This window comes from Zophobas morio, unplaced genomic scaffold, assembly GCF_036711695.1.
Source record: "Zophobas morio isolate AGI-343-1 ecotype UQ-CSIRO unplaced genomic scaffold, CSIRO_AGI_Zmor_V1 ptg000002l, whole genome shotgun sequence".
Lineage (NCBI taxonomy): Eukaryota > Metazoa > Arthropoda > Insecta > Coleoptera > Tenebrionidae > Zophobas > Zophobas morio.
The window spans coordinates 26,347,200-26,369,590 of record NW_026972107.1 but is presented as its reverse complement, the minus strand read 5'-3'; the positions used below and the strand labels follow the sequence as shown (position 1 = coordinate 26,369,590).

The following is a 22,391-nucleotide window of genomic DNA, read 5'->3' as shown; positions in this document are numbered from 1 at the left end:
TTTGTTCGCTTGTCTGTAGTATATTATAATACGAGTGTATAAGCAATCCTTTAAAACACGCACGACGGGTTTAAAAGCATGACGCGTTAGCGGAGTGCTTTTATCGTCGTTAGTGTTTTAAAGGAGCTTATACACAAGTATTATACGCTATTTTTTATTATACCTGCACTACAATGTGAAAATTAGAATGAAAATAATAAATTTGTAATGATCAAAGGTTGTATGTGATGGTTTTGAAATCCAATCGTTTCCATAGAGTTAGTTATAACAGAGTTATACAGAAATTGTTTGTTTACGTTATTATGTTTGAGCAAAAAAATCAAGCAAAAACCTTCCTGAATTGGTACAAAATGAATGAAGATATAAAAAAATTGGCAGAACAAGCAGAATTAAGTTTAATTCCTGAGAAATTCCAAGTTGCGTACTGTAAAGAATACGACAGATTAGTGAAATGGATGGCAAGAAAAAATTCCGACGTTGTGGACGAAACAGTGATGCCTGCTTACATGAAATGGTAAAACGGTAATTTATTAAATTTTTACCACTAATTTTTTAATTCTTTACAGTCAAGTCAATATAAATCGTATTCACTTAAAATTTCAATGTTGAGAATTAAAAAAGGAGTTAATTTAGTTGATTTTCATAAACTCCATGCTTTTATGAAAGGAATTAACAAAGGTTATGAGCCTAAAAAATCGTTGGTATTTCCAGAAGAAGTTAAGTACATTTTTTACCGAAGCCCCAGATGATACGTTCTTGTTTTTGCAAGTAAGTACCAATTTAAAACATATTTAATACATGATCGTTTTCCGGGTTGGAACCGTGTAAATTGAGTTTTTGGGGTCAACATTTCGCACACTTTCGTAAGTGGGATCTTCAGGAGCAGGGTTAAGAACAAAGCAAAAGAGCACGGTAACTCAGTATGTTAACCATACCAGTTTCTCTTATCTATTTTACAACACAGGAGCAGGGAATGCTGTATATTCCTCTACAGTCTAGAACTTGGCGAGAATCTTTGACGGAAGGAAAAATTTGTGCAATTTTAGTTGCATGTTTGAAGACTGCTTTAACTTTTTGCTTTTTAAACTATTTTGGCCAGACGGTTGGTGACCTGAGAAATGCATGGGAGATATGCATTCGATACGAGATCAGTTGGGCGATTTTTTGAAGTGTTTTCAGAGTTGGGATTAAGTCGACGTTGGATGGCTGACTTGATAGTGTGGTGGTCGTATCCATTTTGTCGAAGACATGTTTGGAGATATACTAATTCATTTTGGAGTTTGTCCGGTTGGCAAATCGTAATGGCTCGATGAATTAGGGAGTCAATGACAGACCGTTTTTGGGCGGGGTGGTGATGAGACGTAGCGTGAAGATATCTATCGGTATGGGTAGGTTTTCGATAGACTGAATGACCAAGTCGACCTTCGGGTAACCTTGTTACCATAACATCAAGGAAAGGAAGACAATTGTTGGTTTCCACTTCCATGTTGCCATGTTTACACTGAATGTCGGGGTGTTGACTGTTGAGATGGTCGTGAAAGACTAAAAGGGCGTTTTGACCATGGGGCCATATGATAAATGTGTCAGCCATGTAGCGGAACCAGACTTTGGGTTTGAGTTGGGCGGATTCAATGGCTGTGTCTTCAAAAGCTTTAAATAGGCCGTAACCAAATTCTTCCCCTCAAAAGAGTTTCGCCTCTGGTATGGTTGACATACTGAGTTACGGTGCTTTTTTGCCGTATTCTTAACCCTGCTCCTGAATATGCCACTTACGAAAGTGTGAGAAACATTGAGCCCAAAAACTCAATTTACACGGTTCCAACCCGGAAAATGATCATGTATTGATTTCGACCGTGAAAGCCTCCGAAATGATTAAAAACATTTAAATTTGTTAATCAATGTTATTGCTTTTCAGGTTGTAGCTATTTGTGGTATATTTGGATCATGTAGAGGATATGAACTCTGTGATTTGTGTATGTCTGACATTAAGAGAGAGGGTCCTGCTTTATTAATCACTATTCGTCCATCTAAAACGGAAAAAGGCCGAAAATTTGCGGTTATTGATGACTCTGACATATCGTATGTCAAGTTATTCAACAAATATCTGTCACTCCGTCCAGAAAATCTAACTACAGATAGAGTGTTTTTGAAGTATGCCAATGGAAAATGCACGAAGCAAATCGTTGGAATTAATACTTTTGGAAAATGTCCTTTTCATGTAGCCCATTTTCTGAATCTCTCAAACGCTGAGAAATACACTGGTCATGCTTTTAGACTAAGTTTGGCTATGATCATGGCAAATAGTGGAGTGAGCGTGGATGAGCTGAAACGTCAAGTAGGGTGGAAATCTTCGAGCGTGGCTAGTGGCTATATTGAAGAATCCACTCTAAACAAAATAGTTGTTTCCAAGCGCATTGCTGGTGTTCTTAACACATCTGTTGCTGAATCAACTAACTTCATCAACATATATAGACTTTCAACCAAATAGTGAAAATGCAGAAGTTACTACTAGTTTTCAGTTAAGAAATGGTAATCAGTTTTAATCAAGGATTGATGCAGGTATAATAAAAAATATTTTGAAACGAAATGAATGAATTGTTTTAAACAAAATTGTATAGGTTGTGAGTTTCTACAGTTACACCGATGTCAAAGAAAACAGAATTGAAGAATGCATTCTTAGTTGTAGACTCTTTCGTCAACTTTTTTCAGTAATCATATTGTTACGAAATAAACCCATACGCCGCCGCACTACGACGCCTATGGGTTTTCTCAAGGGATTTCTAGTATGTACGGCGATGACTGGTTACTCATCATCGGTGACGGCGGTCGGGAGGGGTTCGATTAAAAGAAGCGCCTAGAAACGATTCTGCGAAAGTCTCGGCCGACGCCTCCAGAATGAGCTCGAAGTGATGGCGGCGAACCATCCAGAAAGGATCGTATGGGTTTGAATAGAGACCACCCTCGAGCGCAGTCAGCTTTTTAGGTTAGTCAGCGCGAGAATATTAGAGTCTAAGTTGAGGAATTATAATCGCTGTGTTGTTAGGCATATAAATTTGTATTACCGAGAAATAAATTGTTGAGTTTAACCCTCGCCGATTTTTGATTACCGAGTAGCATAAAACTGGTATCGGAAGTGAGATTCGAGATTAATAATTGGTTTTACGAAGATTTACGGACAGATTCGACAAGAATTTTGAACACTGATGCTTGTTGAGACTAGAGCTCAAGCTGCGAAAATGGAGGCACAAGTAAAGCAGATCATGGTTATGCTCGCAAAAATGGATACAAGAAACAAAGAAATGGATGAAAAATGGACGCAAAAATGGAAAAAATGAATACAGGAACGGAAAAAATGGACCGAAAAATGGACGCCAGAAACAAGACAATCGACGATAAGATGGACGCAAGAGATGAAAGAATGAACGAAAAAATGGACGTGAAAATAAATAAGCAAAGCAAACTAACCGAAAGATTCCTAAAGGACGTGGAAGCAAACAAAAATGAAATAACAGAAATTCAAGACCGAATGAATGAACGACATTAAAGCAAATTTGCAAGTTATCCAAAATGTCGGAGAAAATATAATCTTAATGGACCAAAAAATAAGAGAGAAAGTCGAGCATCAGCTAAAGAGTGAGTTGGAGAAATCAGTGCAGGAATGTATGGTAGATCGAATGAAAACCATAGAAGACCAAATAGAAAACATTATGGAAGATTGAATGAAAACCATGGAAGATCGAATGGAGAGTAAAATGAAGAAATTTGAAAAAATAATGAAAAATGCAACATTTGGTTCATATAACGTGGTATGGAGCCCCAGAACAATTCAACCATCCCACTTATGATGGTCAGACGCCTTGGTTATCATATACTGATTTCCATAAAAATCCGAACACCTCGAAGGAGTTGAGCCATTTTGTTCATATTATCGGGTCCAATATGGAGACAGTCATGGAAGAAATGATTAAAATTTCAACAAAAACCATTAACGTTATCTTACCCTTTTTACCTTTTGCAAATAACGTTTCGTCTAGAAGAATTTTGCTTTGCTAGTTGATTTGCGTTAGTTGTGTAGAAAATTTTAGGGCCATCGCGTATAAAACAAGGTGAAAAATGCCAAGACGTCGTGAGCCGGTTCATTTTCATCCTTTGAGTGAGTTTGAAAAAGGCCACATTGTCGGTATGAGAAAAGCCGGTTTTTCAGTACCGCAAATTGCGGACCGTATAGGCCGTAGTGTTTCAACGGTGTTGCAGTGTTGGAGGAGGTGGTCTGAGGAAGGAGTCATGAGCAAATTCGTGGATCTGGTCGTCCTCAAAGAACGTCAACACGCGAAGACCGTCACCTACGATTTGCTGCCCTACGAGACAGATGTTCTACCACTCATGCAATTACAACTGATCGGATGGGTGCGTTGGAGCATACGTCCTCCATGTCATCAGTTTATCGCCGAATAAGGTCGTTTGGGTTGCGTTCATATCGACCATATCTTTGCTTCCCATTGACATCAAGACATCGTGCTTGTAGGTTGCAATGGTGCAACGAGCAAGCAAACTGGGACCACGAATGGAATCGGGTAGTGTTCTCAGACGAATCCCGGTTTTGTCTTTGGGCTCACGATGGACGTAGGGGGGTGAGGCGATTACGTGAAGAACGCCGAAATTGAATTTCGCTGTTGAACGCCATATAGCTCTCACACAAGGCGTGATGGTTTGGGGGGCAATAACGCAAGGTAGCAGGTCCCCTCTAGTTTTCATTCAGGGAAATTTGAATGGAAGAGAATACATCGTACTGGAGCCGATTGCAGTTCCTTACCTAAGAGTACCTTCAACAACATAATGTTGAAGTTCTCCACTGGCCTGCTCGTTCACCAGATTTGTCACCAATCGAACATGTGTGGGATATCATGGGCACACGTGTAGTAACTTGCAGCATCCCCGAATAATTTAAATGACCTTCGTATGCGGCTTCAGGAAGCTTGGGACGAGATCCCACAGGACACCATAAACCATCTTCTTCCAAGCATGCCTCGCCGAGTACATGAGTGCATTAGAAATCAAGGTGGACCCACACATTATTGAATACATTTTTTATTTCACAAGCTTTAGGTCTGTTATTTTAATCATTTCTTTAGTTCGATTTAATGCATACCTATTTGGTAAAACTTTCAGTTTTATCAGTCAACTAATTCAAGGTGTTTGGATTTTTATGGAAATCAGTATACAAACTACCCCATCCTTGCGCCTTTGTTATGTTAAAAAAGAATATTTCTAACCTTGTTTAGGTACAATATTTTTACGTACTATTATTTGCTTGGAATTTTAAACAAAAAATAAGGATTCTGATAAATTTCAGTGGCGGCTGGTGACCTTTTGAAATGGGGGCACACAATTTGATTGATGAGTTAAATTTGAAGATTTAAAACAGGTTCTTATTACCAATTAATAGACGAAATTGTGTGATGGAAATAAATACAAAAATACATTCAATAAAAATAAAAAAGGATTTCTCCACATACCTTTCTGCCTTCGGTGTTCATGGCATCTAAAAGTTCATTTTGGACAGTTTTAGGCGTTCCTTTAAAAACCATTGCTTCTTTCAAATGATCTGATAAAGTCCAGTGCAGCCATAAAATTAATCGGCGTAATATATGGCGATTTTTGTCGACCCTTGCGTTATGTGCCCGAATATTATTAATATAAGCGGTGTGTAGTTGTTTCCGAATGTCTGTATTACCGAGAAGATTATCCAAGAATATTTATCATACATGTTTGCGCAGAATGGAAATTAAAACCCGCGATAGTAACTCAATCCTCCAGAGCACGGTCGCAACGGGCTCACAATCCAGTTGTATCAGACGCATATCAGGCGGCTACGACGTGTAGTTTCCATGGCAACGGTGTAAACAAAACATCTAAATCAGCCATGATTCGGTCCATTCGGTCTCTGTGCCGGACTTTTAATCAGCATTTCAATAGAAATTACATATGATATATCCAAGACACATCTTTAGATGCAAGTGGAAGTAAGTTTTGATACATTTTATACAAGTGGAGCGAGATAAAAAAATTAGTTTTGATAATTATGACACAAATTTCCGGATAATTTTTTAAATATTGGAAATTACTATTTTGCTATGTCCAGTGTGTTTGTAGACGTTGTAATTTTGGGGGGCACGTGCCCTTGTGCTCCCCGGCACCGGCCGCCCCTGATAAATTTACAAGAAATAAGTAGAAATTTGATGAAATATCTTTAATTGCTAAAGTAGTTTAATTTTTTTAAAACCATTTACGTTTTTAATACTTTAAAAAGAACATACTAAAAATCTGAACTTCTTTAGAAGGAAAACCTCATCATAAAAAAAGACGCGAAGATAAGAGTTTTTGCAGTAATTATCTGCGAGCGTGCTGGCCCGGAGGCAAAAGGCGGAACAAATCGAATCTTAGTCCATGTTTAATTGAGTTAACGATGGATATTTGACGAATAAAATCCGAGTATCCAACACTGTGGAAAACTGCCTGAGTGCAGACACTCATCTGTTATCAATTACACCTTTCATTGCCTTCTTTATTTAACAGTGGTGCATTTTAAGCGCTTAATGATCTGAAACTACATCGATATTTGTTTGTTCACCATCATGAATTTCAACCTGTTACTATCAGCCATCGATTTTAAAGCAATTACCCTTTTTATTGGCACTACAATTCATGTTCACGTAAGTGTGCATTTGAATGCAGCTGAAGATACTCACAATTGAGATGTTTGCAAAGGCGAGTGAAGTCATACATAATTTCGTAAGTTCCGCTCTTTGCCACTTCACAGAAGAACGACAACCATGGTAAATTACGATAAATGGGTCGGCAGCGTTATTCAAGTGGGTCTAAGGGCTCTGACACGTCAGTGTTTACGTACTATAAAAGTACATCGATCTTTTAATGTTTTTAATACTTACACGTTGTTATAGTAACATGAAGGTAACTGTGTTTTTTCCTGATATTAAATGAAGCTGTAGCTGTAGATACAAACAAGTAACAATTCGTCAGTAGAGGGATAAAAGCAAGTTTCCTATTTGTGTACAGCAGTATAAACTACATTTTTATAGACTACTTGCAATGATGTATATTTTGTTCGTTAATAAATAATAACAACTAACAGCAGCAGAGTTAAATGTGTAGTATTGTTACGAAATGGACTCATACGCCGCCCCGGTACGACGCCTATCGGTTTTTTAGTATGTGCGGCGATGATGGGTGACCCATCATCGGTGACGGCGGCCCGGCCGGACGGCGTTCGCTCAAGAAAAGGTTAGAAGCGGTGACGGCGACTTTTCGAGAAGGACCGCCTGGCTGTTTAAATGGGAATCACAGTCGAGAACAGTCAGTGAAGTCCAATGGAAGAAGTAGGGTCTAGTCAAATCCATTCCAGTCGGAATTATTCTGTATATAATGGCTGTGTAATTAGTCGTGTAAATTTGAGTTACTAAGAAATAAATTGTTGAGTTTTAATCACGCCGATTTTAAATACCCGATCATCGTAACAGTATTTTAATATCTGGTGTGCATGCACGTTTTTCAGCACCTACCTATTACATATTACATTCATTAGGGAAATGAATTTTTTCATTTGGGCAATTCCACGTTATGTTACGATAAAAATCTAGCATAAGATGAATATGGAGAATTAAAAAAAATGAAAATGAAAAACTTATGCTATCAAAATTTGTCATAGCTGTAGCCAATTTTTATTTTCGTTTAAAGCAATTTAGAGTAAGGTGAAATTCCGATATGTCAAAATAGACAAATAGGGTGAATATTTAAATTACAAACAGGGGAAATGTGGGTCCGGATTTAAAGTTTTTTCCAAAAATTTACATACATAAGGTCAAAAGCAGGGGTGGTGTCGAATCATATTTTTTTGTACGTTTTAATAGTTTTCCTACCAAATTTTTGAGCTGACGTCATCACAGTTTTGGATCATAAACTACATAGACATCTTCCCATGAACACGATTTTCTTAAAATACATCTGGAGTTTCTCGACAAACACCCCAGTAGTTTCGGAAACGGATCAGGAACTTGTTATAATCTAGGAGCTACGAGGACACGAAATTCACAATTTTTGACAAGTGGACCCTACAGTAGGTATGCTGTAGTATATAGTATCTCAGAAAATGAAGAATATAAATGTAAATGAAAACGTCGTAATGTTTGCCTAATGGCATTATGTAACAGACTAAACAATTTTCGTTGTTTATATTCATTGCCAGTGTCGAAAAAAATGATCTATTCGTATACTTTAACAATTCACGCTTTATCTATGTTTTAAATTAGCAGAATCAAATTATAAATTTTCGTAAAAAATATATATAGAAATTATAAAGTTAAATTAAAAAAATTTAGAACAATTTTTTTTGTAGCAAAAGGCTGACTTTTCATGTATTTTCATGCCAAGATTTTCCTAAGGTTCTTTCCTATTAATAATATTTGGTAAAAAGTTCATTAGTGGAAAAATCGTTTACAAAGCAATTAAATCGTAATATAATTCCTATTTCTAGCAATATTTAAAAACGAAGTAAATAATTTTTTATTGCTCATTACAATGGAACGTAAATACCCTTCCAATAAATGTACATACTCGGGTACTTTTATTATTATAGATCGATGGCACACCACACGAAAGACTATAATGACACTCATACATAACATTAACTCTGTTTTAAAATATTTCTAGAAAAACTTTAAAACCTCCAAGCTTTCGTTTAATTGTACATATTTCGATGACTCAGTTATATGAACTTACATTTATAAACTGCAAAAACATGAAAACGTAAGGTCTCGAACTTAATGATTTAACATATCGTATTAATATTTGATATCAATTTTTTTTGGGATAGTTGTCCGTCTCTTGAACGTAATAAGTATATGATTAGGAGACTAAATGGCTGTAGTTACTTTACGACATATTTCGACTTTATTTAACGTCATCATCAGGTTATGTATATGTTTAACAAACTAGTAACATGGGAATTAACACTTGAAAGAATACAATCATAAAATTAAAATTAAAATATCCGAGATTACTCAAGAGGCGGACAACTATCCCAAATTAAATATAAATTTGAACAGAATGGATCTCCAAAAATTAATTTGATATCAATGTTTGACTTCTTGACACCGGGTTATAAATATCAAAACAAAATAAGAGAAATTGAAAACAATGAGAAACAAGTCTAAGCAAGATTAAAGTAAAACTAAATACAGTATTAGAACGTAAATTTGTTATAAAAATGTTGACAGACATAAAGGGAAAAAAATTATCTTTTTTCAAAATTAAACTAATTTAAATTACCTCTAATAAGGCAATATTGTCATTACCCTTGAACGAGAAATCAAAAAATGTTGAAAGTTATGCCTGTGCCACTTTCCGGCAGAAATAGAACCATCGTCTATGGGTTGTCGACAATTTGATTTTCTAGTGATAAATTTGGCGCCAGTGCTTTATTTCAAAGGCGCTTTCCTATAAATCAGTCCCCTTTTTACTGCAGCTTTCAGCTCGCTAAATTATTATTAAGAAATTGCGTGACTAAGAGCGCCTAAAATTTCAAAACTTTTATCAATCTGCTAGCAACCATGTTACCGCGCTTCTGACACCTGGCGGTCGGTGGCGGCGTGGTGGCGTTTGCCGTATCCCGTGCTCTAATTCTGGGTTATTTATGACAGGCGAAGGCGGTCGTTCATAAGCTCTTGCGTGCTCTTTCTGAGCTCCATAGCCGATCGCATTAGCCTCCATATAAATCTTATCGCCGTCTTGCAAGACTGGCTCCAGTAGACTGATTGATCCTGTATATGTGGCCTTATATCTGTCTATAAACAGCCTTCTCGTAAATTAACTGGGATGGATTCGATGAAGGAAATTCATTTTCCACTTGTTTGAGTCGCAAGCGAAGCGAGCACTTCATTTCGCTCTTCTTTGCCTGTTTGTATAAGTTTGTTTAATCACCCGGTCGTTTCCTAGGTATTTATGTCATGTATATATTTCACTATGGTAGGTATGTTCCTCGAATTGCGCCGGGGCTTGTTTTTCCTCTTTATGTAGTAACTTTCTGCTGTTCTCTAAACTTGTTAGCGACACTTCACTGGAGATGAGGATTATTGTTTTTGAGCTCATTGTATTAAAATGCAATATTTGCCAGTTTGGGGGTTAGGCCGATTGGAAGGGAAATGGAAATTTGCTCTAAAATGAGGCAGAATTACGGCTTAATTCTTTTATTTGGTAATTAAAGCGTTCGTGTCTTTATTTGTAGAAATCATTCAGCATTCTGAAATTTATAAGCGGTAATCTAGCACACATCGCGCAATACACCGTCGCGGCGAATCGTTATTTACCTCGTCTAGTAGATTACATGATGCATGGTGGTGTAAATCAAGAGCTGGTAGTAGATGGTGACTATACTGGCCGTGAGTATAAATCAAGAGGTGCATTATCAGCCTGGTTCAGCACTGGGCGTGGATGTAAACCGAGGGTCTGATTACCGATGATGAATGATCCAGAACATGAACCCCTTAATACTCTCACTTGGACCTTTCCACATATTGTAGGGTCACCGTTATGAAAAAATCACACAAGAAACTTCTCCATTCAGGTCTTATTTGGACCGGACATGGCCATGGTGATAGTATATAAAAATAAGTGTCACATCTCAAAGAAGTAATTTTTAACATATTCAACTTTTTGAATAAATACACTATGATTGGGTTTATGAATGTGTCGAGTTAAAGATGCGAATTAATGATAATACAATTAAGTAGTTTTAATACATTTATTTCATACAATTTTAAGCCATTTGTTATAAAGCAGATGATTTATACAATGTAATCTAATTAAAAAATGTGAATTATTAGCACAACCCGTAGAATCAGTCCATAAATTATTCTCCTTTCCTAGTGACAATTCAATAGAGAGACATGATCACTCCTTAAATTATTCTTCCTGACTAGTAACAATTCATTAGAGAGAACTCGCCATACCAGATTTTTATTAATGATGCAGTTTAGATAATGCCCGTGATGGCAGTTTAAAGATTTTTGATTTATTTTTCCTTAATCTACTGCATGTATCCTTTATGCAGTGTTCTAGAAGTTTGTTTCTTTTTTTTCCACGTTTTTATTCAAACTGCTGAGGTATATAATTTCATATAATTTTAGAAAATACAAAATTAATGATTGCAATAAAATGAAAACTTTTCATTTTTACTAGAATGACATTGAGATTTGTGTTCTTTCCTGACAACGTCAATAATAATAGAGGCTGTCAGAAAATATACGTAAAACACCTGGGTAACAGAATTTTTTTAGAGAAGTCATTCAATCAGAAATTTTACTTACAATTAAACTACATCATAGATTTTTAAGTAAATTTTTGTTGAATTCTTATTTTCTACGTTGGTAACGTTTGTCAATCGCAATGTTTTGACAAAAACGTTCTCCATGCTTTTTCATTACTATACGACAAGATCGATTCATGTTGCTTTTTATATAAGACTTATTAGTTAGGATTTATCTTAATTTGTAATATTAAAATGTTAAAATAAAAATCATAAAATGGCTTAAATCTACAATTAAATTTTTGCGATTCATAACAAAATAAATTCACTGAATTAGTACAAATGCGCGACATTCGTAAGTAGCTTCCATCAAAATTAATAATCTGTAGTTATGTTTTGCGACGTCATACCAAAACCAATTGTTAATTTGTGAAATGTATCAGTCCGTTATAATACAAATCAGTATTCCCAATATTAGTGATTTTTACTTCCGGAGAGTAAGCGAAGTAAGTACCTACATATTGTAATAGGGTCAATTCGGTGACAGGCTACTTTCATGTTTCCTTGGCGTTTCATGACTCCTAGAGTACGAAAAAATGATCTCCGTTTCCGTCTGTCAGTCGTTTGTGTCGATTTTTATTAGACAGATAATCTTTGAAACTACCGGACTGATTGTTGTCGAAGTTTATATGTAATGGGTGTTCAATTGAAAAAACTCATCAAGTTGGTGGTGTTTTTTTGATAAAACAAATCCTTAGTGTTCTATATAATAGACATTTGACAGAGTTGTTAGTTGTCATCGATTAAATTTTAGGTTAATTATAGACATACTTCATAAATCATAAGATTTTCAAAAAAATCAAGGACAACTTGATGACTTTTTCAGTGAACACCCAAGATATTAGGAATATTGTGTAAATGGTAAAAATCTAACCAAAATTTGTCTAATCATCCCCAGCAACGTCATCCATGACGTCATTTCCAAAATTTATCAAACAGTAAATGTTATTTAAATTTTATAAAACAACATACTCTTGTACTTGTGCTTTATGAATTCGTGTTGAGTTTTCACCCTAAACATCCAGAAACCGAATACTGTGAAATATTCCAAGCGTTGTACGGTCATCGTAAGCACTATAAATCATTAAGCAAAATTTATCCGTTTATTCCTCCAAAAAAATTGATTACGTTATCTCAAAAATTTGCCGAATAAATACTGTATAATAATAATAGTAACATATAAATTTTATATAAAATTAATGAAAGAAGCAATCTATTTTATTGATCAAGAAGCAAGTTTTTTCTAAATAACTTTACTCCAGTTTTTGATATGATATCCAACTGTTACCTGACCCCCTCTCTGTGTAATAAAAGAAGAACGGATTAGAAATTCAAAAATTAAAAAAAATTTTTGAAATGCAATTGAACAAAGAATAGAAAATAAAAGGAGCATAGAAAAAAATAAGAATAATAGAAAAAAAATGTAAAGTCCGAAAGGAAATCGAGAAAAGGTATATAAAAGTTGTAAAAGTGTAAAACAATAGAAAATATATACTATGTTTTGAGAAAACAGCACTAGAATAATACAAAAAAATTTGTCCAAAGTTGTTTCGACGGAACTTCCCTTGCTCCTGAAGTACACTGATAATTATCCAGCATTTTCGAGTTGAGTTTTTCCTTTACACAATCTTGTGATGAAGACATCAACATTTTTTGCAAGGACATGTATATCAATTTCGATTGGTGCAGTGTAATACTAAAAATAAGAGTGTATTCCCAAAATTTTCTGGAAAAATGGAGTGAGCCGTTCTGGATTTAATCAGTAAAATAAATTGGCTCATTCATTAATTGTTTTGATCCACCTGTTTAAGCAAATCTAAAAAATATGAATCCAATGATAAATACACACACGTAAATATTCATCATGTTTTGCACATCTTGGGTAGCATTTATTCGGCAAAATTTTGAGATGACGTCATCAAATTTTTGGAGAGAATAAATAGATATATTTTGATTAACAATTTGCCGTGCTTATAATAACTTTAACATGTCTGCAAGATTTCAAAGTATTCAATTTTGCAAATGTTGATTTATTCAATGAAATAAATTAACTGATTCATTAACTTTTTTGAGTCACCCTGTATAAGCAAATCTAAAAAAGAATGTCACGTAGAAATTTGTTTAATTAAGCCAGAATGGAACAAATGTTTTGAATATGATTGTTATTATTCTTATTTGATCATAATTAACAAAAATGTGGGTATTGTCACATTTTTTAGAAAATGAGGTTATTAATTTGATCTAAAGCTATAAGTATAATCCGACAAATCCAGCTTCTTAAAAAAATTAGAAAATTTGATTTTGCGATTTTCGTTTTGTGATAACTGCTGTTCAGTAAAAACCAGAGCCATAAATAACACCCCTTGTCCTTCAGCACTAGGTAATAGCAATCTGAACCTCAAGTGTTTATTTATGTTTATACATCGAAAGAATGACACATAGAAATTAGTTTGATTTGAATGAGTATAAAATTGTTAATTACACCACAATCGAACAAAATGTTCTAAATACCATAATTCTTATTTTATCATTATTATATAAAGACGTGCGACATTTTCGAGAAAATGGGGTGACTCGTTCTTAATTTGACCAATAAAAAATTTGTGGTGACGTCATCAACATGAATAATTCTAGTCACAGCACAAAAGAAAAGTAATCACAGCGTTGTACCAATGCAGAAAAAAAAAACAGAAAGCGCGGAGTTCGGTATCGAATCCACGACGGAATGTTGCCGGTTTGCCGAAAATGCCGCTGAGTCACTGCGCCACGAGCTTATGTATCTCGTGTGGTAATATAACGTTTCTATACCGTGCAATTGAACTTTTATATAGGAGTATAGGAGTATATTTTTGTATAACATTCAACTCATTTTAAAATACGTCATCAAATTCTTGGTGAGGATGATTAGCCAAATTTTGGTTAGCATTTAACCATATACATTATATTTCTACATGCTTACAAAATTCGACAACAATCGGTCCAACAGTTTCGAAGATTTCGCGTCTACTAAAAATAGATAGAGACAGACAGGCAGACAGGCAGACAGACAGACAACAGACAGACGGACCGAAATGGGAGACTACTTTTTTTGTACAGTAGGGGTCATGAAACGTCGAGAAAATATAAAAGTGGTTGTTCGTCCGATGAACTCGGTTACAATACTTCCTTCGCTTACGTTCGGGAAGTAAAAAGTTAGAGATAAAAGAATCCACGACAAGAAGTGATAGAAAATGCAAAAATCAATGAAAAAAAATGTAAAAAGTGACACAGAACTTCCCTCGCTCCTCAAGTATAATAAAACATACCCAATAATATATAAATAAATAACAACCAAGAAAGCAGTAGCAAAATTTACAAGTAATTTAAAACAATCCGAAAAGAGGCAGACTCGTAGACTTAACTGTAACTATGAGTATATTTAAGCGCCGTACTCCTAACTGGTTCTATATAATGCAAGTGTAGGTAAGTAGAAAAATATGTATAACCAATTAGTTAGTACCTATAAGAAGCTGAAAAAATACATTTTTTCGACATAAAATGTAGCAAAAACTTACCTAATTCAAAGAAGAAGACCATTTATTCATGTGTATGTGTATGACTGAGGTTACAGACTTTACATCAATACAATGTAAACATTTATACATCATGTAAAAAAAACCGTCATATTAAGTACAATCATGGTTATTTCGACAGATCTTCTCGTCCCTTAAGTAAAGATGCAGGTTCGAAAAATTATAAATTTAAATTTTGATAGATGTATTTTTTTATTATGATTTATAAGCTTGGATTGTTGAAGTACAGGTACAGAAGTATCGCACAAGTATGTTTCTAGTGAGTTTCTCCACATAATTTTTTTTATTGATGTCATCAATATTTTAGCAACGACACATATCAATCTGATTAGGTGCAGTGTAAAACTATTAACAACAATTAAGTATATTGTATCCTGAAATTTTCGAAAAAGTGGGAAGAGCAATAAACCATGTCGGCTTAAGTCACATTGTATAAGCAATTCTAAAAAATATAAATGTATTGATAAACCACAAGTATAGACTCTTAATATTTTGCATATTTTACATTTATTTGGTAAAATTTTGAGATGTCAGTGTCATCAACTTTTTTTGGGAGGGAATAACAGATAAATATTGATTAATGATTTACTATGCTTACATAACTGCAAAACACTTGTAAGATTTCAGAGGATTTAGTTTTGCAGTTTCAATGTAAAATATCGTTACATATTTTTAATTTTTTTCCAAAAATCTGGATGCCTCTCTAGGCATCCAGATGTTTCCGTGTTGACTTTTTACTCTTAAAAAGTCAACACGGATTCATAAACTACAAGTAAAAAAAATTATTATTGTAAATGTTGGAGATAACGTCATATCATTGTTCGTGGGGATGACAGACACATTTGGTCATCGTTTTACCATGTACACGATATTCTAATGTACGTATAAAATTTGACAACAATCCGTTCGGCAATTTCGGAAATTATCTGTCTAATAAAAATCGACATAGACGCACAGAAACGGCAGACGACATACGGTAGACGGCAGACGGTAGACAGACAGACGGAAACGAGAGATCTATTTTTTCGTACTCTAGGGGTTTGAAACGTCGAGACAACATAAAAGTAGCCAGTCGCCCGATGAACTCGATCGCAATACTTCCTTAGCTTATGTTTACTACACGTAATGAGAAAATTTGAAAGATCTTTGTTCGCATAGAACATGTGCAGCTGGATCACTTTAGATGTGATTCAAATCTGCATTTTTCTTTATTTACATATTGTGATGATGACCTAATACAACCTGACTACATTACATCAAAGAGAAGCCAGTCTCCATCAAAACACCATTACACATATTTCTAATTGATTCAATTAAACACGTTTCAAATCCAAAGCCCTGCTATTATGGTTAAATTGTCTTGTTAACCCTTCACACACAAAAACGGTCTCGTCACTGTAACCAGTGTGACAATGTCCGTTTACACCATCAAAAAAGCATAATTCGTGCTAATTTATGAGAAAGTCGAGTGTGCCGCAGCCCTATTACCACCTAACAATGACATTCACCCTTGTTGGTATTTTGTCGTTTCGACCAGAGCAGCTGGGAAAAGCTGCGGGACTATCACACATCCCCATTGTGTCCCCGTCTTCAACCGTGTTCGGTGTGTTGCTTGTCACGAAGGTGATTACCCATCACTATTGCTGTAAAACAATTCCATTTTTCCGAAAAATATACAAGACACGTCAGGGTCCTTGAGATATATTGCAGAATTCATGAATGGGCCACTACACATGAAATTCACATAAATAACCGGATCTATTGATGTGCTTGTGTAGTAGGACCATGAAAAACATGTTCATTGACATGTTTGTATAGAATTTTACCTGGATTTCGGTACCAACTATTAATCTTAAGGTGGACGGCCGATTTGAAGAGCTCTTGTGCCCTTATAAATACAGTAATAACACTAATACCCTATTATAATGCACATAAAAGGAAACAAATTTCACAAATATCTCGCTATTTTTTGCCGATTTCCCATGAAATCTATTTACTTTTGTGATCTAAGGCGAGATAACCCCGCCTCTCAGTTCATTGAGGTTAAGGCTCTAACTAATTAATCCTCTTGTTCGTGTTTAATTTGCCATCAAACTATGCAAAAGTGAACTCGGTCTCAGCGTCTATAATCTGTCGTTAACATAAATAGAGGCAAAAAATTTTATAGGAGACCGCAAGAGGCGGCAAAGAGGTGTAATTCGATCTAGCGATATATGATATCGGTTTGTTGCAGTGCGAAGGCATGCATACAGATGCATAGATAACTAGATACTTTATAAAAACCACCTGTTAATTTGGTCGAGGAAAGGAAATATGACAGCCCGACCACCTTGAAGATAATAAATAAAAAAATAACGCAGTCATGTCGGATTTACTTCAGATGGTGCCAAATTAAGCGAATCGAACTGCTGATCCTATCTCTGGATTCAGATCGGATTACGGATAGTTTTTAAATACAATCGATGTGGTTGAGTGGGTGCAGAAAGATAGAAAAACGGAATAGGCAACAGGTCATTAGGTAACGTGTTATTAATTAAACGTATTATTTTTAAACACGCTTACTCAAAATGAAACAGAATGTGAAAGCAAAAGTGGAAAGATTCGATAATGAGAATCTCGTTTTTATAAAGATGAAGTTGCAGCATTTAAAAACGCCAAAAATAGTGGGCTGTATATATTGTATTACAGTTATTTGTAGATTTTTATATCTCAGAATCTAAAAAATTTACAGTAGGTACAGTGTTTAATGTTTTTTTTTTTGTTTACGTCCAAATTATATTATACTCATAACTTCGTAACATGGCTTGGTTTTAATACTGTAAAATTATAACAACCATGCTGCAACATTTTTTATTTTTCCGGCTTATACCATTGTATAGGATGTTATATTTATATTATATCTTGAAAGTTTTCATTTTGTTTAACAATCACGAAATATCTACCTTGTCCCTCCGTCCCCCCCGATCCACTCCGGATGCAGATTATACGAAGATGTCATTAACATAAAATTAAGGATGTCACTGTCCAATAAACTATCCACAGGTATCATATATCCTACATACTTATGCAACTGATTTTTAACAATAGATATTTATTTTATTAGGAGTTTAAGTGATACTTTATGTGACGGAGTATGGACGATTAAACGCCGAGCGACAGCGAGGCGAATTAAGTCCATACGAGTCACATAAAGTCACTTAAACTCCGAATGAAATACAATATTTTATTTTCAAACGATTAATCTTGTTTTGAAATGATTATTTCCTATATTCTTGCTTCATTAAGGAATTGCCTTGATTTCACTTACCATGGTTACTATGGTTGACAACCACTATGATTTTCACATATTTATACTCCGGCGGAGTATAAATGTTTTATTTATACGCCGGCGGAGTATAAGTAGTAGTTATACGCCGCTCAAACACGGTGTCATAGAAATGACACTTAAATCCCGGTAAGAGCGTCATATAAGTGTCAGTTATATGACGTTTGAAAATAAAAGTATTTAGTCCAGTAGATTGTTCTTTTTGTATGCAAAGTCACCATTTAAATTTAAACTGGCTAACTGAAACAGATTTTAGCATTGAATTACGTTGTCTTTCAGAAAACTTTGATAGAAATTCGGACGAAATTAAAATTAAAATTCAAAAACATATCAGAAGCTGTAATAAGGTTAATGATGCAAGATTATTAAATAATTATTAAAAATGAAAATAATAACAATAACAGAAACGTCTGCTCACATTTCCCTTACAACGTTATCCGGAGTTTTATGAGATTAATTCTAATATTTCGAATAATAAAGTTTCTCAATTCAATCTTTAAGTTATTACTAATCTACCTTGGTGGCAAAGAATGATACCATTGTTATTTCTTAAATTCTGAGTTAAAGTTAATATCAAAACTGTTACTATTATTTTTTTTATACTTAAAAGACCAACAGTTTTTTCTTTCGACTGCTGTTAAAAGTACCTTATACAGTGGTGCTTAGAGTACGAAGAAATACGTCTCCTGTTTCCGTCCGTCTGTCTGTCTGTCTGCCTACCGTCTGTCCAGTTTTTATTAGACAGGCAATCTTCGAAACTATTCAATTATTGTCAAATTTTGTATGTGACTTTGCAATTGCAAAACCGAATGCTCTGAAATTTTGCAAACGTTTTAAGGTTATCGTAATCACGATAAATTGTTAATTAAAATTTATTCGTTTATCTCCTCCTAAAAATTTATGCCATTTCATCAATCATCTCAAAATTTTGCCGAACAAATCCTCTCGGAATTATGCAAAATATTATGAGTCAATATTTTTGTTTTATCAACGCACTCGTAGTTTTTAAAATTACTTATACCTATAGGTGACTCACTCCATTTTTTTAGTATTACACTGCATCTATCCTTGTCCTTGCAGTAATTTTGGTCATGATATCACAAAATTTTGTAATGGAAAAACTTACTTGAAACAAACGCGTAGTACGTTTCTTTACTTTTGTTGTAACATTACATGCATATCTTTATTTTAATTTATAAGGGTTATCTATCATAAAAAAATAAAATTCAGAAAAACAAATCTTATAATTTTTGGAAAAATCTGAATTTATTATATTGTACTTCAGGGGCGAGGGAAGTTCTATCGAAATAACATTCGACCAATTTTTTTATTAAAAGTCCACCACCTGCTGTTTTGTGTTGGCAAAATAAAATTCCCCCTATACATCTAGAAATTTTTGTATAGCGGCAGTGAGTGACAGAACTCCAGACTGTTGATGACATCTCTGTCACGTCAAAACAGAATTTTACGCAAGCGCCAACAAAATTCAAAATTTAAAATGCTTCACAAGAAGAAAATTGTTGTCGCATCAAGACCGAAATTAATGAAAGTCTCCCAACTACAGAAGTTAAAGTAAGTACCTTAACCTAACTTTACTTTTGTTTTTCACTAAAAATTCGAATCCATGTTGTCGCTTATACAGCGTGTTATTGAAAGGTACGTACAAAATAAAATCGGCAATTGGTTTCAAAGTATGGGTGCTAAAATTAAAAAAATGTTCAGGAGTAGTGTTCTCGTTTTTGAGATAAAAATTATTAAAATTTATGTCCAAATTCGTTGTACGCCTCTGATAAAAAGGTCATCTTTCATTTCTACGGCAACAAAAGGGTCTTTTATTTTTATAATTGTTACAGTTGCTAGGATTTACTAAAGTAAATTAATTTTACCTATTTATCCTTCAGTAGCGTCTAAAAAGGTTGGATAGGGGTTAATTTTCCCCTTAAAATTTTGATAACACAAAATAAGTTTTTCAGGCTTCTTAGACTTCGCGAAGAACTGTCAATTTTGTTGTACGTACCTTTCAATAACACCCTGTATTATAACGAAAGTAGTTTTGAGGTTAGTTATAAAACAAAATAAAATCAATACATTTATAATTATATGGTTTCAAAAATGAAAGTTAACATCACTGCTGATGAAACAAGAAATCTTAATATACATTTTGTGGTGTAAATTCTCTGTTGTAGCTACATTTTGACACGTTAAATTGACACTTCTCTGTACATATATGTATTACAAAAATATTATTTAAAATTTAAGTGCCGTCAGGAAGTCAGTTTGCCTTTAAATACCGGAACGAAATAATAAGCGATTAAGGTGAAATATTTTACACCAAAACCAACATCAAAACTATAATATCTTGCGTGGAGTACATAAATATTTATTATAACTTATAACATCAAAGAAATCTTCTTTCTATTTATAAATTTCCCCGTTAAAGAAACCTTCCAAAACCCGGAATATCTGAAATATCTGTCGACAGATCGGCAAGCAGGTGAAGTCCAAAGGGACCGTGAAGTAGTGAGTGATTCGATTAGGTGTTCATTTATTTGGGTGCGCTCCATTTGGTGGCCAGTGATCCTCTTCTCCACTCAACAAACCATTGACGATGTTCACATCCTCTTCCCGGTATGTTTACCTTATTTACTCAGTTACCGCCGTGTTTACTCTCACAGAAAAAAAACTCAATTGTATCAATAACAGACTTACACACCCCATTAAGCGCTCACTAAGGAAGCGCCAATCCGAAAACAATCAGCATTTTTTATTGGGCATGAAAGTATATTAATGATACTGTACCAAATAATTCCACACTTCCTCACTGATTTCGGCAAGGTCAAGGTGGCAGATTATTTTTATTTTCAGAGATTTGACTTGCGTTTTCTCCTAAGCTGGCATATAAGTAGTCAGTGATGAAATGAATATAAACCATTCATCAACACTGAGAAATTATAACAATAATCACCGGAAATGTCTCTGATATGTTAACCTGGTAATTATAATCGTGTTAGGTGCATTATTTAGCTGCACGCGTTAGGTGGTACAGTACAGTATAGTTTACACCTACGTGACAAATGTCCATATGTATTCAGATTTGTACAGACTTGGTTACCTAATACAAGAAAAAAAATATAAACCAGTTTGCGAAATCTGTTTTTACAATTCGACTTTCTGCGGTTCAATAGTAATAATTCGTTTTACTTAAATCTATCAAGTGACGTTTGAGACTTTGTCTTTATAGCCGAAAATACCTAGATTGAGTTTCTGTTGCTTACAATGTGTCGTTGTTTTAATTCCTATCTGAGAAGATCTTGACGCACTTGGATATAGGTATAAAATCGACTTATTTTGCAAAAAGGGTATACGAGGATACATTGTAAAGTTTCCGGTCTAATCCAGATAGGGTATGTAAAGTTTTTAAAATTTCATTCTACCCTATAAAATTTTAGTAGCAATAACGAGACGGAGAGTAGTACAATAGCAAGAGATATTTACAACTTATACTTGTCGCGTGCCGGTAATCCCCAGATGTTAGAAAGCAGAATAATCCAAGTCCAGACAGGGCCCATCGTTACTCACGAACGAAAATGACTCCCACAACAAAATTATCGAACAAAATGCACAAAGTCGTCTTGAACGACCGGCGATTGAAGCTGATGTGGGCATTTCAACAGAGCGGCCATATTAGATCCTAGTGGAAGGTCTAGAGATGATTTGGTTACCCGTGCGATATGTGTCCTTACTGCTCACTCTGCAGCAAAAGCTGACACGCAAAAATTTTCGGGAGAGTGTTTAGATTTGTTTAAACGCAATCCAGTAGATTTTTTGTAACGATTTATTACGGCGCATTAGACGTGGATTTACTACGCAGGAGTAATCGAAAGAATGGACTGCCATAGGTGACCCTGCTCTGGCAAAAGCCAAAACAGTTCTGTTGCTAGGAAAAGTTTTGGCTTTAGTTTTTTTGGTATGCCAAGAGTTTTTTTTGTGGATTATGTTAAAAGGGGGAAAAAATGACAAAATCAACGGGGCACACTATGCTACCCTACTTAGCTAGCTAAAAAAAAATCCAAGCAAAACTACCCTGATTAGCAAAGAAAAACATTCTGTTTCA

The 22,391-nt window shown here is 34.7% G+C and overlaps 1 protein-coding gene across 1 annotated transcript; it reads left to right on the top strand.

Annotated features, from left to right (window-relative positions):
• The first annotated feature begins 350 nt into the window (after window positions 1–350).
• On the top strand, window positions 351–3,037 carry LOC135132273 (uncharacterized). The gene is made up of 5 exons (XM_064060344.1): window positions 351–514; window positions 567–570; window positions 712–768; window positions 1,916–2,559; window positions 2,619–3,037. The coding sequence occupies exons 1-4, from the start codon at window positions 351–353 to the stop codon at window positions 2,486–2,488; spliced, it is 798 nt and encodes a 265-aa protein (XP_063916414.1). The 3' UTR covers window positions 2,489–2,559; window positions 2,619–3,037.
• The last annotated feature ends 19,354 nt before the right edge of the window (window positions 3,038–22,391 follow it).

Excerpts from the sequence above, each read along its gene's own strand:
- LOC135132273 (XM_064060344.1), top strand. The coding sequence starts at position 351 with ATGAATGAAGATATAAAAAAATTGGCAGAACAAGCAGAATTAAGTTTA. Across the intron at positions 769-1,915 it reads ATACGTTCTTGTTTTTGCAA|GTTGTAGCTATTTGTGGTAT; the intron begins GTAAGTACCAAT and ends ATTGCTTTTCAG.